The sequence below is a fragment of the Macaca fascicularis genome, chromosome 13 (genome assembly GCF_037993035.2).
Source record: "Macaca fascicularis isolate 582-1 chromosome 13, T2T-MFA8v1.1".
NCBI lineage: Eukaryota > Metazoa > Chordata > Mammalia > Primates > Cercopithecidae > Macaca > Macaca fascicularis.
This window is the reverse complement of record NC_088387.1, coordinates 901,323-915,109: the sequence shown is the minus strand read 5'-3', so window position 1 is coordinate 915,109 and position 13,787 is coordinate 901,323. Positions and strand designations below refer to the sequence as shown.

General features: G+C 40.5%; 1 protein-coding gene across 9 annotated transcripts in view; it reads right to left on the bottom strand.

The window, feature by feature from the left end:
* ZNF892 (zinc finger protein 892) overlaps window positions 1-13,787 on the bottom strand; it is a 50,188-nt gene that overhangs the window by 33,635 nt on the left and 2,766 nt on the right. For 5 of the 9 annotated variants that reach the window (XM_074010952.1, XM_065527691.2, XM_074010953.1 and 2 more), the window contains 4 exons: window positions 12,804-12,869; window positions 12,552-12,654; window positions 11,993-12,079; window positions 2,601-9,948 (listed from right to left, as the gene is read on the bottom strand). In XM_074010952.1, the coding sequence (XP_073867053.1) occupies window positions 8,681-9,948; window positions 11,993-12,079; window positions 12,552-12,654; window positions 12,804-12,869 (1,524 nt within the window). In that variant the 3' untranslated portion in view covers window positions 2,601-8,680. Of the gene's footprint in view, window positions 1-2,600; window positions 9,949-11,992; window positions 12,080-12,551; window positions 12,655-12,803; window positions 12,870-13,787 lie in introns of those variants that run through there. The other 4 variants (XM_074010951.1, XM_074010954.1, XM_074010955.1 and 1 more) reach the window with 2 other exon arrangements.

Sequence of the window (13,787 nt, the reverse complement as noted above, 5' to 3'; positions counted from 1 at the left end):
CTGTACAGCCTGTGGAACTGTGAGCCAATTAAGCCTCTTTTCCTTATAACTTAGTTTCAGGTTATTGATAGCAGTGTGAAAACGGCCGAATTCACATTCAAACCACACCAGATCATATACTGTATAATGACTGTATGATTCCATTTATATGAAATGTCTAGAACAGGCAAATCTACACACATAGAAAGTGTATTCATGGTTGCCTAGTGCTGGGGAGAATAGAGGAGTTGGGAGTTATCTTAGTCTGTTCCAGCTGCCATAACAAATGTACCACACACTGAGTAGCTGATAAACAACAATAAATGATTTCTTACAGTTCTGGAGGCTGGGAAGTCCAAGATCAAGGCACCAGCATAATGAAATTTGAGTGAGAACCCACTTTCTAGCTCACAGATGACTGTCTTTTCATTGTGTCCTCACAAGGGAGAAGGGGTGAGCGACCTGTTTGTGGCCACTTTCATAAGAGCACTGAGCTCATTTATCAGGGCTACGCCCTCTTGACCTACTCACTTCCCAAAGGCCCCATCTCCTAATACCATCAGCTTAGGGGTTAGGATTGCAACTTACGAATTTTGAGGGTACACAAACATACAGACCATAGCAGAGGTTATAGCTAAAAGTTTTATTCTAGAGGTGATAATGTTCTAAAATTTATTGTGGTGATGGTTGTACAACTCTGTGAATACACAAACACTGAACTGTACATTTTAAATGGGTGAATTTTATGGAATGTAAATTATATCTCAATAAATCTGTGGTGGGGCAGAGTGGTTCATGCTTGTATTTCCAGCACTTTGGGAGGCCAAGGTGGGCAGATTGCTTGAACTCATGAGTTCAAGACCAGCCTGGCCAACATGGTGAAACCCCATTTCTACAAAAGATGCAAAATAATTTAGCTGGGTGTGGTGGTGCATGCCTGTAATCCAGCTACTCGAGAGGCTGAGGTGGAAGGATTGCTTGAGTCCAGGAGGTTGAGGCTGCAACGAGCCAAAATCACACCACCACTGTACTCTAGCCTGGGTGAGAGTGAGACCTCATTTCAAACCTCCTCCCCCCAATATTATCTGTTATAAAGTATTCTTATGTTTAAAGAAAGTTGCTACATAATGAGAAAACATTCAAATCACCACAGATTTGACAATTCTTAACTTGTATTCAGATAACCACCGAGTGTCAAAATACATAAAGTAAAACTTGACATAACATATAGACAAATATATGACAGTGGAAGCATATAAATTAGAAAAAGAATAAATTTGAAGGGCTTACATTACCTGATTTTGAGATTTACTACAAAGCTACAGTAATCAAGATAACGTGTGGTTTTGGCAAAGGGATGGACACATAGATCAATGGAATAGAATAGAAAACTGAGAAACAGAGCCACTTAAACAGGAGCAATCAATTGTTGACAAAAGGGCAAAGGCAATTCAATGGAGAAACAATGTTTTCCACAAATGATGCTGAAACAATTGGATAACCACATGTAAAAACAATGAGCCTAGGCCTTTATTTAACACATTATATAAAAATATGAAAATTGTCACAATATGAAAAACATTACCAATAAGCTAGTAGAAGAAAAATTTCCTAAACATTAGTTCCGGATGGGTTCTTAAATATGACACCAAAGTATGGTCCATAAAAGGAAAAACTGGACTTCATTAAAATTTAAAACCTTTGCTTTATAAAAGACACTGAAATAAAAATTGAATAAAGGAGAATAAAAAGACAAGCCACAAACTACAAAAATAAACTAGGAAAACAAACAATAGAATTATTTTAAAATGGCAAAAGATTTGAAAACTTCATCAAAGGTACACAGATGGACAAAAGCACATGAAAAGATGCTCAACATCATTAGTCATTAAGGAAATGCAAACTGAAGCCACAATGAGATACCACTACACATCTACTAGAATGGATAAAATAAAAACAATGAGAATACCAGGTGTTGGCAAATTATGGAGCAACCACATCTTCATACATTGCTGGTGGGAAAACAAATTCAACCAATCATTCTGGAAAAGGTTGGCCCTGTGTTACAAAGGTAAATATATACTCACCATATGACCTAACCATTTCACTCCAATATTTACCCTACAGATATGAAAATTTATGTTCATACAAAAACCTAATGTTTGTAATAGTTTTATTCATAATTACCAAAAATTATAAACAACCTAAATGTGCTTCAGTGGGTTAATGGCTAAGAATACTGTGGTACCTAACGTGGAAAACTACTCAGCAATAAAAATTAGTAAATGACACAACACTGATGCAAATCAAAGCCTTTATACTCAATGCAGGGTGGGGAGCCACTCTTAAAAAAAAGCAGCACAAGGGGAATTTGTTGGTGCAGTGGAATTGTTCTGTACCCTTTGTGGTGATGGTTACACAAGTCTACACAGGGTGTTTTAAGACAGAACTGTGGAAGAAAGAAAGGAAGAAAGGAGAAAGAGAAAGGGGTGAAAGGAGGAGGAAGATGGGGAGGAGGAGGAGGAGAGAGGGAGGGAGAAGAAGGAGGAACTATTATAACCACACACACAATTACGGTGGTAGTTACAAGGGTAATATCTTCGTCAAACATGGCAAACACCTTTAAGTGGGTGAATTTTATTGTGTACTTTGATAAAAGTTGATTTTTGCAAAAGTTCAAAAAGCCAGTTATTTTAAAAGACTAGTAAAGTTGACACATCTCTAGAAACATTACCAATAGAGGATACAAATAAGCGATATCAGGAAAGAAAAAAGGGACATAAGTTCAGATAGAACAAGCACTTGAAAATAAAACCATTTTAAACAACTCAATGACCAAAAAGGATACATTTTTAGAAAAACCTACAACTTTCTAGAAGAAATAGTAAATCTAAATAGCCCCTAAAACCAACCAAACCACACACTACAAACACAATAACCCCAGTTTAACAGATGAATGCAACTAAAATTCAAGGGACACAAACTCCCCCAGAGAGAGAGAAAAAAAATCATGAACTTGCATCCCAGGAATGCAAGGATTCTTTCACATCAGAAAATCAATGTACTTTACCACATTAATAGATGAAAAGGAACCACATGGTTATCTCAAAAGATGCATATTTTAACAGGATCCCAGAAAACTTATTTAAAAAGATAAAAAGTCTCATTCCATTATATTCACAGTTGTTTTTATTGGGCCACCACTGTGAAGCATACATGATGGATATGTCTTCTAAATGACTGTATCATTAATACCTAATAGTTATGTAGCACCTGATCGCTTACAAACCACATTTGCATCCCTTTTCTACCTAACTCTAATCATTCTCAAGTAGGCATTAAATTTTAAAACATTTATCTATGAGGAGATAGATATCAAAGGATGAAGGTGACTTGTCCCAAATCTGTTATTTTCGTTGTTTATTTTGTTGATTCTCTATGATCTCATATGTCACATGGCAAATTAAAGTGAACAGATAGCCACATGTAGATAATATACAACTGGAAAAAAATCTGAAATTCTGAGTCCAGTTCTCCAGTGCTTCTCATATGCTTTTCAAACAAAAATACAAATACAAAAAATTTAACCCTACAGTTTATATTCTTAGTCATATCTATCCTTCTCAAGTTTATAACCTACAATTAAATACTAGTGTTTCCTCAATTTATAAACTATTGTTCCTTCAAAGCTAGATGAAGCAGGCTGATAGTTTCTACCTATCAAATTGGTAGCTTATCTTCAGGAATCCAGTGAGCATTTCTTTTAGTACTTATTCCTAACTGGTTACAAATGACCTGTATACACCACAAACCCTATATATACCACAACTTGATGTGTGATTTCAGTGTCAAGCACAAAGATGTCATGGGAAAGGTGGAGCACTACTTTCTCCTACTGCTCTCACTAAGTACGACTAAAAATCTGGGATATTATATACAAAGCAAACATAAGAAAGTTCTAGAAGGTGGAGAGAGAATGGACTGGCTAGGGACCTCAGAACCTGAGGAAGAACACAGCAGTGACGTTCTTGGGTTTTCTCGTTGCCTCATCTATCCCAGATTGGGTTCTAGAGAAGCTGACAACCCAGAAATGCCAACAGGCACAGGCACAGACCAAAAAAAAAAAAAAAAAAAAAGGCCCAAGAAAAATCTGCTTTTTCTAGCCAAAGGACTGGAAAGGCAGTAGCCTAGCAAGACAGAAAATGTTTAGGAAACCACAATCCTACTTAAAAGACCACAGAAGCAAGCTATGGTCCTATCCCCACCAACAAAGGCCTATACTTCCGCCCTCACCAGGCTGTAACAAGGCTCTCAGTCCTCCACCTTTAGCCTGGGGTGGTATCAGAGAAGACCAAGTGGGCAGATAGATTTCTAAAACCCACCCCTCCCCACACATCACCCTGGCAGTGTCCCCCCTACTCAGAGCCATCTCTCTTCTTTCTTACTGGTGTGGTCTCAGTGGAAGCCAAGTGGGGGGTCAAGACTTACACCAATTCCCAACAGTAATGATGTCACCCTCAACCCCACACCATGCTGTCAATCGAGGCCATGTAAATAGCAGTAACAAAGCATTCCTGATCTTCCCTGGCCAGTGTGGTGTCAGCGGAGGCCTAGTGGGGAGCTGTAAATCTCACCCTTGCCCAGCAGTAGTGAGGACCCCTGCCCAGGAGTCATTAGAGGCCAATGGTGAACCTGGACTTCCAACACCAACTTAAAGTAATGAGGCAGCACCTCCGCAACACTTTCTCCACCACAGTGGTATCCGAGGAGGCCTGTCAATACAGAAGACTTCAACAGGATACCAAGTCTCATACCAAAAGACCCCAGATGTCCAGACTTCAACTGAAAATCACTCCTCACGCCAAGAACCAAGAAAATCTCAACTTAAATGAGAAGATAACCCAAAGATGTCAATACTGAGATGACACAGATGTTAGGATAGCCTGCAAGGATTTGAGAGCAGCCATCACAAAAATGCCTCAATGAGTAATTACAAACATGCTTAATGCAAACAAAATAAGCAAAGAAAGGCTCTCAGCAAGGAAACAAAGAATCATGTGCAACTAAAAAATACAATAACTGAAATAAAATTCAAGGATGGTCTCAACAGCAGAATCAAAAGGACAGAGGGAAGATCTAGTGAACTGGAAGACAGAACAGAAAATACTCAATCTGAAGAGAGAAAACTGTGATGAACTATGTCCCCCCACCCCAATTCATTATGTGGACACCCTAACCCTCAATGTGACTATATTTGGAGATAAGTTCTGAGGAAGTAATTAAGGTTAAAAGAGACCTTAAAGGTGGGGTCCCAATCCAACTTCTCTCCACACCTATGCACTGAGAACAGGTCATGTGAGAACACAGTGAGAGTACAACCATCTACAAGCCAGGAACTGAACGCGGTTGGACCCTGATTTTAGACTTACAGCCTCCAGAACTTTGAGAAATAAATTTCTGTGCTTTGAGCCGCCCAGTCTATGGATGTTTGTTATGGCCGACCAAGCAGATTGAGATTCTGGTACCCAGAGGCGGATGCTGCTGTAACAGATGCCTCAAAATGTGGAGGCAGCTTTGGACAGGGTGATGGGTAGAGACCAAGAGTTTTGAGGTACATGCTAGAGATGCGGATATTAAAGGCCACTCTGGCAAGGCCTCCGATGGCAATGAGGCACATATTATTAGAACTGGGAAAAAAAAAAAAAAAAAGGTGGCTCTTGTTATAAAGTGGCAAAGAACTTCTCTGAACTGTTCTAGTGTTTTCTGAAAGGCAGAACTTGAGAGTGATGAAACTGTTTATTTAGCAGATTTCTAAGCAAAGTACTGAAGGTGCAGCTTGGGTCCCCTTAGTGCTTGTAGTAAAATGTGAGAGGAGAGAGATTAAGTGAAGAAGGAACTGTTAAGAAACAAGGAAGCACAATTAAAGAAATATGAAAATTCCATTCGTATCACAAAAATATGAGAAAATGTGCTATGAAGAAAACACTAAGCGTGTGGCTTAAAAACTATTTCAACCATTTGATAAATAGATCAAATGGGTTTAGCAGCCCCAGGAGAAGCCAGGAATATAAATGGGATTATAACAGCAGAAACACAGCCACCTGGCACTAAAGGGGACAGAAATACAACAAAATAAAATGAAGGCAGGCTTTAGGACTTCTTAGATCCTACAGAACCAGAGAGCCATTTGTCTATGAGTATGTGTTATCCTTCAAGAAAAGAGAATGACCCTGAAAACAATTCAGAGACCACTGGGGATGCCTCCTGTTTCAAAGGGTGGAACCATCACCCTGGTTTCAATAGAACAGAAAGCCTCCAACTGAAGCCTTAGGGGCAGAATTGCCCTGCAGAGGCTTAGGCGAGGGGCTACCTGGCAGTACCAGAGACAGGACCTCTACCCCAGTGGGTCCGGGAGGCACTGAGCAAAAGAGGATTATTCTCACAAGATCCGACGAAACATAAGACCTAATGGAATTTGCCTTGCTAAGTTTTGGACTTGCTCAGGACACATCCCTCCTCCTACTTTCCTATTTCTCCCTCTGTGGAATGGGAATGCCTACATTATGTCCAGACCACAAATGTATTTTGGAAGCACATAACTTGTTTGGTTTCACAGGTTCACAGCTGGAGAGTCACTGTGCCTCAGGATGAATTGTACCTTGAGTCTTACCCGTATCTGATTTAGGTGATATTTACTTGAAGGTCTGGACTTTAGAGCTAATGCTAGAATGAGTTAGGGCTTTTGGGGCTGTTGGAGTGGAATAAATGTATTCTGCACGCAAGGACATAAATTCGGTGGGGGCCTGGGGTGGAACGTTATGGACTAAACGTATCCCCTCTTCCCCAAAATTACGTTGAAGTCCTAATCCCCAATGTGAATTTATTTGGAGACAGCGTTTTCAGGGGGGTAATTAGGGTTAAATGAGGTAAGAAGGGCAGAGTCCTAATCTGCTAGAACTGGTGGACTGATAAGAAGAGGGAGCTATTTCTCTCTCCCTCTCCCAACTGGCCCATCTGCATGCACTATGGATATGAGAAGACACAGCGAGAAGACAGCCATCTGTAAGCCAGGAAGAAAGTCCTCATTAGAGGCAGAGTCAGCAGGCACCTTGATCTTGGACTTCCCAGCCTTCAGAACTGTTAAAATTATGTATTTTTTTGAGTCACCCGGTCAGTCTATGCTGTCTTGTTATGGCAGATTGAGCAGATTCAGACATAAATTGTCAAGAAAAAATGAACAGAGCCTCAGGAACTTGTGAGATGACAACCAAAGAGCTCCTATTTCTTTCATTAGAGTCCCAGGAGAAAAGGAGTAGAAGGTGGGGGCTAAAATGTATTTAAAGAGATGAGGGCTGAAAATCTACCAAATTTGGCAAAAGACATAAACCTACACATTGAAGAAACTAAGCAAACCCAATAGGGTAAACTAAAAGAAATTCACACCAAGATACATCATAGTACAGCTTCCTAAAATTAAAAACTCTGCACTCAAAATAATGTGTCCAATAATCTTCAAAGTTTCAATGAAAAAAAATATAAAAAGACGCCACCTGCCTCTACCCAAGAGTAAAATGGTAAAAGGTATTTCAAAGTCTTTTCAAGCTTTTCATAATCTAATATGCAGTGTCAGTGCAAATCTACAACTAAACTTTACTATAAGCTATAAAAAAATCTAAGGTACAAACTAGATACAACTGAGGTAAGTCTTTATAAATAAACACATTCTCAGGTAACTCAGATACCTTAAAACAGTTTGAACACATCAAAGGTCTCTTCTGTACTCAATTTTCTAAGCTGTGGCTCCTGACCCTTGGAAATTAACATGATTTAGTAGGCGATGTCTCAGTAAGCAAGGTCTAAAAGACAAAAAGTGCAGAAGCAAACACCCTGCATTACCTGGCAGCCAACAGTCCTTAGCTGCAGGGTAAAGCTACCCTCACAGAAACAGTCAGCCAACAGTCCTTAGCTGCAGCCTAAAGCTACCCTCACAGAAACAGTCAGCCAACAGTCCTTAGCTGCAGCCTAAAGCTACCCTCACAGAAACAGTCAGCCAACAGTCCTTAGCTGCAGGGTAAAGCTACCCTCACAGAAACTTTTCAACTGGACAACTATTAAGTCTAATATTTTTCACAGTTGTGAATATTCAGTTGAGTAGTTAACATAATGAACATTTTTTGGGTTCATTCCCCGAGCTCTTTTTTTCTATCCTTTCCCTCTACTTCCTTTGGCTCTTTAAACTTAAGAATGAAGGACAACTCCCCTTCCACCACCACTCCTGACTCTGGACAAACTCATTGTGAATTCTCAATCTTTTATTTCTACCCACGCAACTTCCCTAAAAGTATAACTTATCTCTTTAAAACTTATATTCTTAGTATTATGAAAATATCTAGCACAGTCAAGATGTCCCCTTTCCACCACAGCATACCCCGTTTCTCTCCCAAGGATATGGGAATTTACATACACGTTAGGGTGTTACAAATAATTTCCCTCTTTCCTGAGGAAAATTCAGCGTCCTCTGCCAGAACACTTTTAAAAATGTAAAACTATACTTTCAGTCTAATCATGCTACAACCCATATCAGCAGTGACTTCTCAATAACTTTTTTGCAACACCATCTTAAATCTCTCTGTAGACCCCCATGGCAAGCACGGTAAATGCTCAGTAAGTATGCTCTGAATGTACCACATGTACATGGTCTTTATCCAGTATGAATTCTCTTGTGTTGGCCAAAGGTTAAACGCTCACTAAAAGCTTGGACATATTTCTTGGTTTTCACTCCAGCATGAGTCTTCTGATGTTGAGAGAGGGATGAGCTCTGGCTGAAGGCTTTTCCACATTCCTTACACTTGTAGGGCTTTTCTCCAGTGTGAGTTTTCTGATGCTTTGTAAGAGACGAGCTCTGGCTGAATGCTTTTCCACAATCTTTACATTTGTAAGGTTTCTCTCCAGTGTGTGTTCTCTGATGACGAATAAGGGCTGAGCGGTCACTGAAGGCTTTGGCACAATCGTTGCATTTATAGGGTTTCTCCCCAGTGTGAGTTCTCTGGTGCTGAGTCAGGGCTGAGCAGTAGCCAAAGGCTTTCCCACATTCGTTACACTCGTAAGGCCGCTCCCCAGTATGAGTCCTCTGGTGCTGAATAAGACCTGACCGATCACTAAAGGCTTTGCCACATTCGTTACACTTATAGGGTTTCTCTCCAGTGTGAATGACCTGATGCTGGGTAAGGAATGTGCTTTGGCTGAAGGCCTTCCCACATTCGTTACACTCATAAGGTTTCTCTCCAGTATGAATTCGCTGATGTTGAGTGAGGTATGAACTCTGGTTAAAGGCCTTCCCGCATTCGTTGCATTCATAGGGTTTTTCTCCAGTATGAATGATGTGATGCCGAATAAGGGCTGAGCGGTGACTGAAGGCTTTCCCACACTCATGGCATTCGTAGGGCTTCTCTCCAGTATGAATTCTCTGGTGCAGAGTAAGGTGTATGCTCTGGCTAAAGGCTTTCCCACATTCCTTACATTCATAGGGTTTTTCTCCGGTGTGAATTCTCTGATGTAAGACAAAAGCTGAGTAGTAACTGAAGGCTTTCTCACACTCACTGCATTTCCAAGGTTTCTTTCCTGCACAAATTCTCTCATGCCTAATTATTTCTGAATTTTGTTTTAAGTTATTTTTAAATGACTCACAATGATGTAGTCTCTCTCCCTGCTGCTGAACGAGTAAGGACCTCCGAGTGCAACTTCTTCTAAATTCATCAAATTGGTAACTTCTCTCCCTAGAAGATTTCTGAGTGACAGTGTCTTGTATTAAATGTTTCTCATGGTTTTCCTGCTGACTCTCTAAAGAATCCTCAGGTTCACTAGAACCTTCCTTTGAAAATCTTACAATTAACACCCCAGGGGCCGATTCTTCTTCAGAAATACCCTTTTCTGGAGTGAGCTCCTTGCTTTCTGGTATTGTTTCCCAGTCTGAAATAAGCAAAAATACACATGTGTATCATTTCCTACCCTGGGAGAAAAATAACTGCTGGGGTAGGAAATTAATGAGACATGTTTGTTAAGAATATTTACAGTGAACACATGAACTTCAAAGCTCTCAAAAATAGTCTTGCAATCTTGGGAGAACACAAGAAAAAAAAGATGACTGGACAAAGAAGTACAGCTGCGTAAAACCAGAGTGTGTACAGGTACTCAACGTTCCCCTACGCAGCAGGATAGGAAATAACGAAAAATAACAGAACGAGACTAACAAGAGGTGATGTGGAGAAATAGCAGATTTTTTAAAAAGGATTTAGAGGAGACAGGGCTAGGATCAGAGAAAGATGGTCTTCCAAAGACTCACTGTACCCATCTGACCAGAGCCTTATCATTTCATGCCTCAAGAATGACCATCTTTACCTAATCTCCTTGCCACCAATCCTTTCCTACTCCAATATGTCCCAACCACTGCTAAAAGACTAATTGCTGAAAACCATCTCCCTTTCACAAAAATCTGTTGCTTCTACTGTCTCAAGATGAGACACAAATTCTAGAAGCTAGCATTCAACATGGTCCAGGTCTACAAACTCAAATGAGCACAAAGCTTATTAACTGGAAAGCAATTAATCACCTCTGATTGCTTACCATCACCCTAGACCCAGCAAACTGGAAAGAGTAAAACAGAACCAAGAAGAAAGAAAAAAGAGAGAAAGGAACGAAAGAGAAAAACAGCAGTGTGTTGGGAGAGGAAGGTTGAAACTCCATGTGTTCAGATTAGTCCCCAACCTCTCAAGATACCTGCCCCAAGTTCCTGGGCTTCCTAGTAAGAATTTGAGGGGGAAAAGCTTCATTGCTAAAAATGTTTAAATCCTTGCAAGCTTAAACGATCTTTAATATCCATTCCAATCATGTCTCTACATGAAATAAATTAATACAATACAGTGTTCTCAACTAGATATACTCAGGGAAGTGCCTGGGATTTTAAAGGACAAATAGGTAGAAGAGGTAAGGCAAACGGACTTCCAGCTAAGGGGAGTGTAAAAATTAAAGCCCCAAATGTTCACGAAGAACACATGGTTAGTGGAAGACACTGAGGGATTTGCCTATCTGATGTTAAGAGTTCAAGCTGAAGAACAGAGAAGGCAAAAAAGTTAGGCAGGTAGACTAACAACGGCTTTGAAAGCAGGTAGAGGAATACAGAACTGGCAGAGGAAGCAACTCATTGGGGCATCTAGCAGTATTATGTTGCCTCAATTTTACAAGGAGAAGAGTAAAGAAAGTATAATTAACCAATAGTCTATTGCAGTAATCCAGTTTGACAGAAGTAACAGGGTCAAATCCATAACATCTTTCAAAACAGTTACGAGGACTTACTAGCTATCATTTGCTTAGCATATAGCCAGGTACTGTTTAAAACATTTCTCTTGGATTATTTCCTTTGATCGTCACCACAACAGTATAAGCTCTGTGATGTCACTATCCCCATTTCACCACTGAGGAAATTTAAGTCACGGAGAACACAAGTCACCTGTTAAAGGTCGCAAAGCTAATGAGTAGCTAAGATCGGGTTTAAACCAAGGGAGCTTAGTTCCAAAGTCTGCAGTCTTAACCATCATGCCATGCCGCCTCTGCTTAGACAGAGAAGGTGGCAAGGGAAAACCCAGAAATGAATTTACAGTCATTGATCTGAGACTCAAAAACATGGCGTTCGGCAAAGATAAAATGACGCGTGGAAAATTCTGGTTTAGAGCCTTGAACCCAAGCAAGTGTTTAACAAACATTAAAATGTTGGTTTCATTGCACCTTATTTGGGAAAAAGAATTGGTTTGAAAGAGTAGAAAGTATTTACTTTCTAAAAAATCAAATTATAACTTTATAAACAGATCACCATCCACGGAGCTAGGATGTGGCACGGGGGAGAGACAGGGATTTCAACTTTTCCATGGGTCTGGCAATATCTGGACAGGCTCCTCCTCCATAAGCATTTCCACTGACAATCTGGGTTTTACTCGCACCGTTTTCAACACTCACGCACCTGGAGCGGCTGCTTTTGAAACTTCTCTCTTCAGTTCCTCCTCATGCTCCAACTGAGAGATTACATCAGGTGTGGAAATTGGAAGCCCTATTCATAGCGAAAGAAAAAGGAGTCTGGTAAAGACCTCAGTGTCTGTTCCTTGGTCTTCAGGAACATGGTAAGAGAGGGAGAGAGTGAGGTCAGTTCTCCATTTCTTCCTCGACAGTGCTCACGAGGTAGGAAGATTGATAGGGGGTTGAGTCCCTTACCAATTTTACCTCCCCCTATTTAAAGAATAAGCATCCATTCTCTTAAGAGTTGTTTTCATTAGCACTTTGTCTCCACATCCTTGGTCAAGGAGTAGAGAAGAAGGATGCTACAGGTCTATAAAATATAGGTGTTTATGTCTAATTCCAGGAGTGTTAAAACTATATCCAGAAACAAAAGGCAGAAATTGCCTGTCTCAGGCCCTACTAGAATTAAGAATCATTGAATATAAGGACCCTGGAGCTCCTAGGAACTGAGGAGACCAAGGTACCACACTGGGTAAAATCACGGGCACTGGGGGAGCCATCCTTACCCAGCAAGACCAGATTCCTGGGCTTCTCAGGCACATCTCCCTGGGGAGAGTTCAGCTGCCTCCACTGGGTGAGAGCCTCGGCCATATCCCTGATCATCAGTTCCTGAAAAACCAAACAGATTGGTGCTCACCAACAAGCCTCCTTATAGAGGCCTCTGAAGAGGGCTAAAGCTGACAGCACAGGAGGAGGAAGACAGGAAGGATAAAAAGAGGACAGACAACAGGGCCTCGGCCACCCTTTCCAGTACTAACATTCTCTGGTGAATTTGTAGTCCACTGACTCACTCTTTGCCTCCAGGCAACAGAAATGCGTATTACCTGCAAGTAGGAAGGAAAGCACCTTCAATGTAAAACTTGAAGGTATGAGCTTCTTAGTTTATTTATTAATAAATTGCAGAACTACAGAATTTGCTACTACTTATATAGGAAAAGGGGGAGAAAAATGTAATGATGAATTAAATATTTTCCTTATGGTATAGTTTTTAAAATATACGGGGTTCAAGAAATTGAAGTATTGTTTTCTCTAGTTTTCCTAAGAATGAAATCAGTTCCATACATACTAAAAATTAAGATGTTTCCTACACATCACAGAATATAGACTTATTTGTAAAACAGTATCTGAAGCCCAAAATATTACGAAAGTTCCCAGAGCGTTCTTGTCATTTTTCACAACGACCCTGATCAGTCTGCCCCTGCCCCCCAGCTGGTGGCGTTCTTTCATTTGCTTGAATTGTGTGTCCTATTCCCTTTGGCCCCTTTACACACCCTGCTTCCTATTCCTGAATATTCCGCCCCCTGCCCCATCCTTTCAGCAATGTGAATCCTTCTCTCCCTTCAGATCTCAGCTCAGGTGTTACTCAGGGGAAGCCTTCCCTGACCCTCCTGTGAGAACACATGTTCCTTCCCTTCCCTTGGGTTGTACACATAGAGGAGACCTTGTGACTAACATCAGCTCCACAGGAGCAGAGGCCAGGTCTATTTTTGTTCACTGAAGCAGCCCTAGTACTTGGCACAGAGTAGAAACTCTGTAAATATTCGTTGAATATTTGAATGAAGAAAGGAAGGAAGGAACAAGAATTAATAGAAACAAGTTTAAATGGGGTGTTCTATAAAAGTGTGCAGGGGCACAGAAGTGGGGAGGAGAACAGAAGCATATTAAACATAGAAAACAGTGCAGGAGTATTTAGCCTAACCTTCTTCTAGATGACAGGCACAAAGTTTAGTTTGTTTACTAAA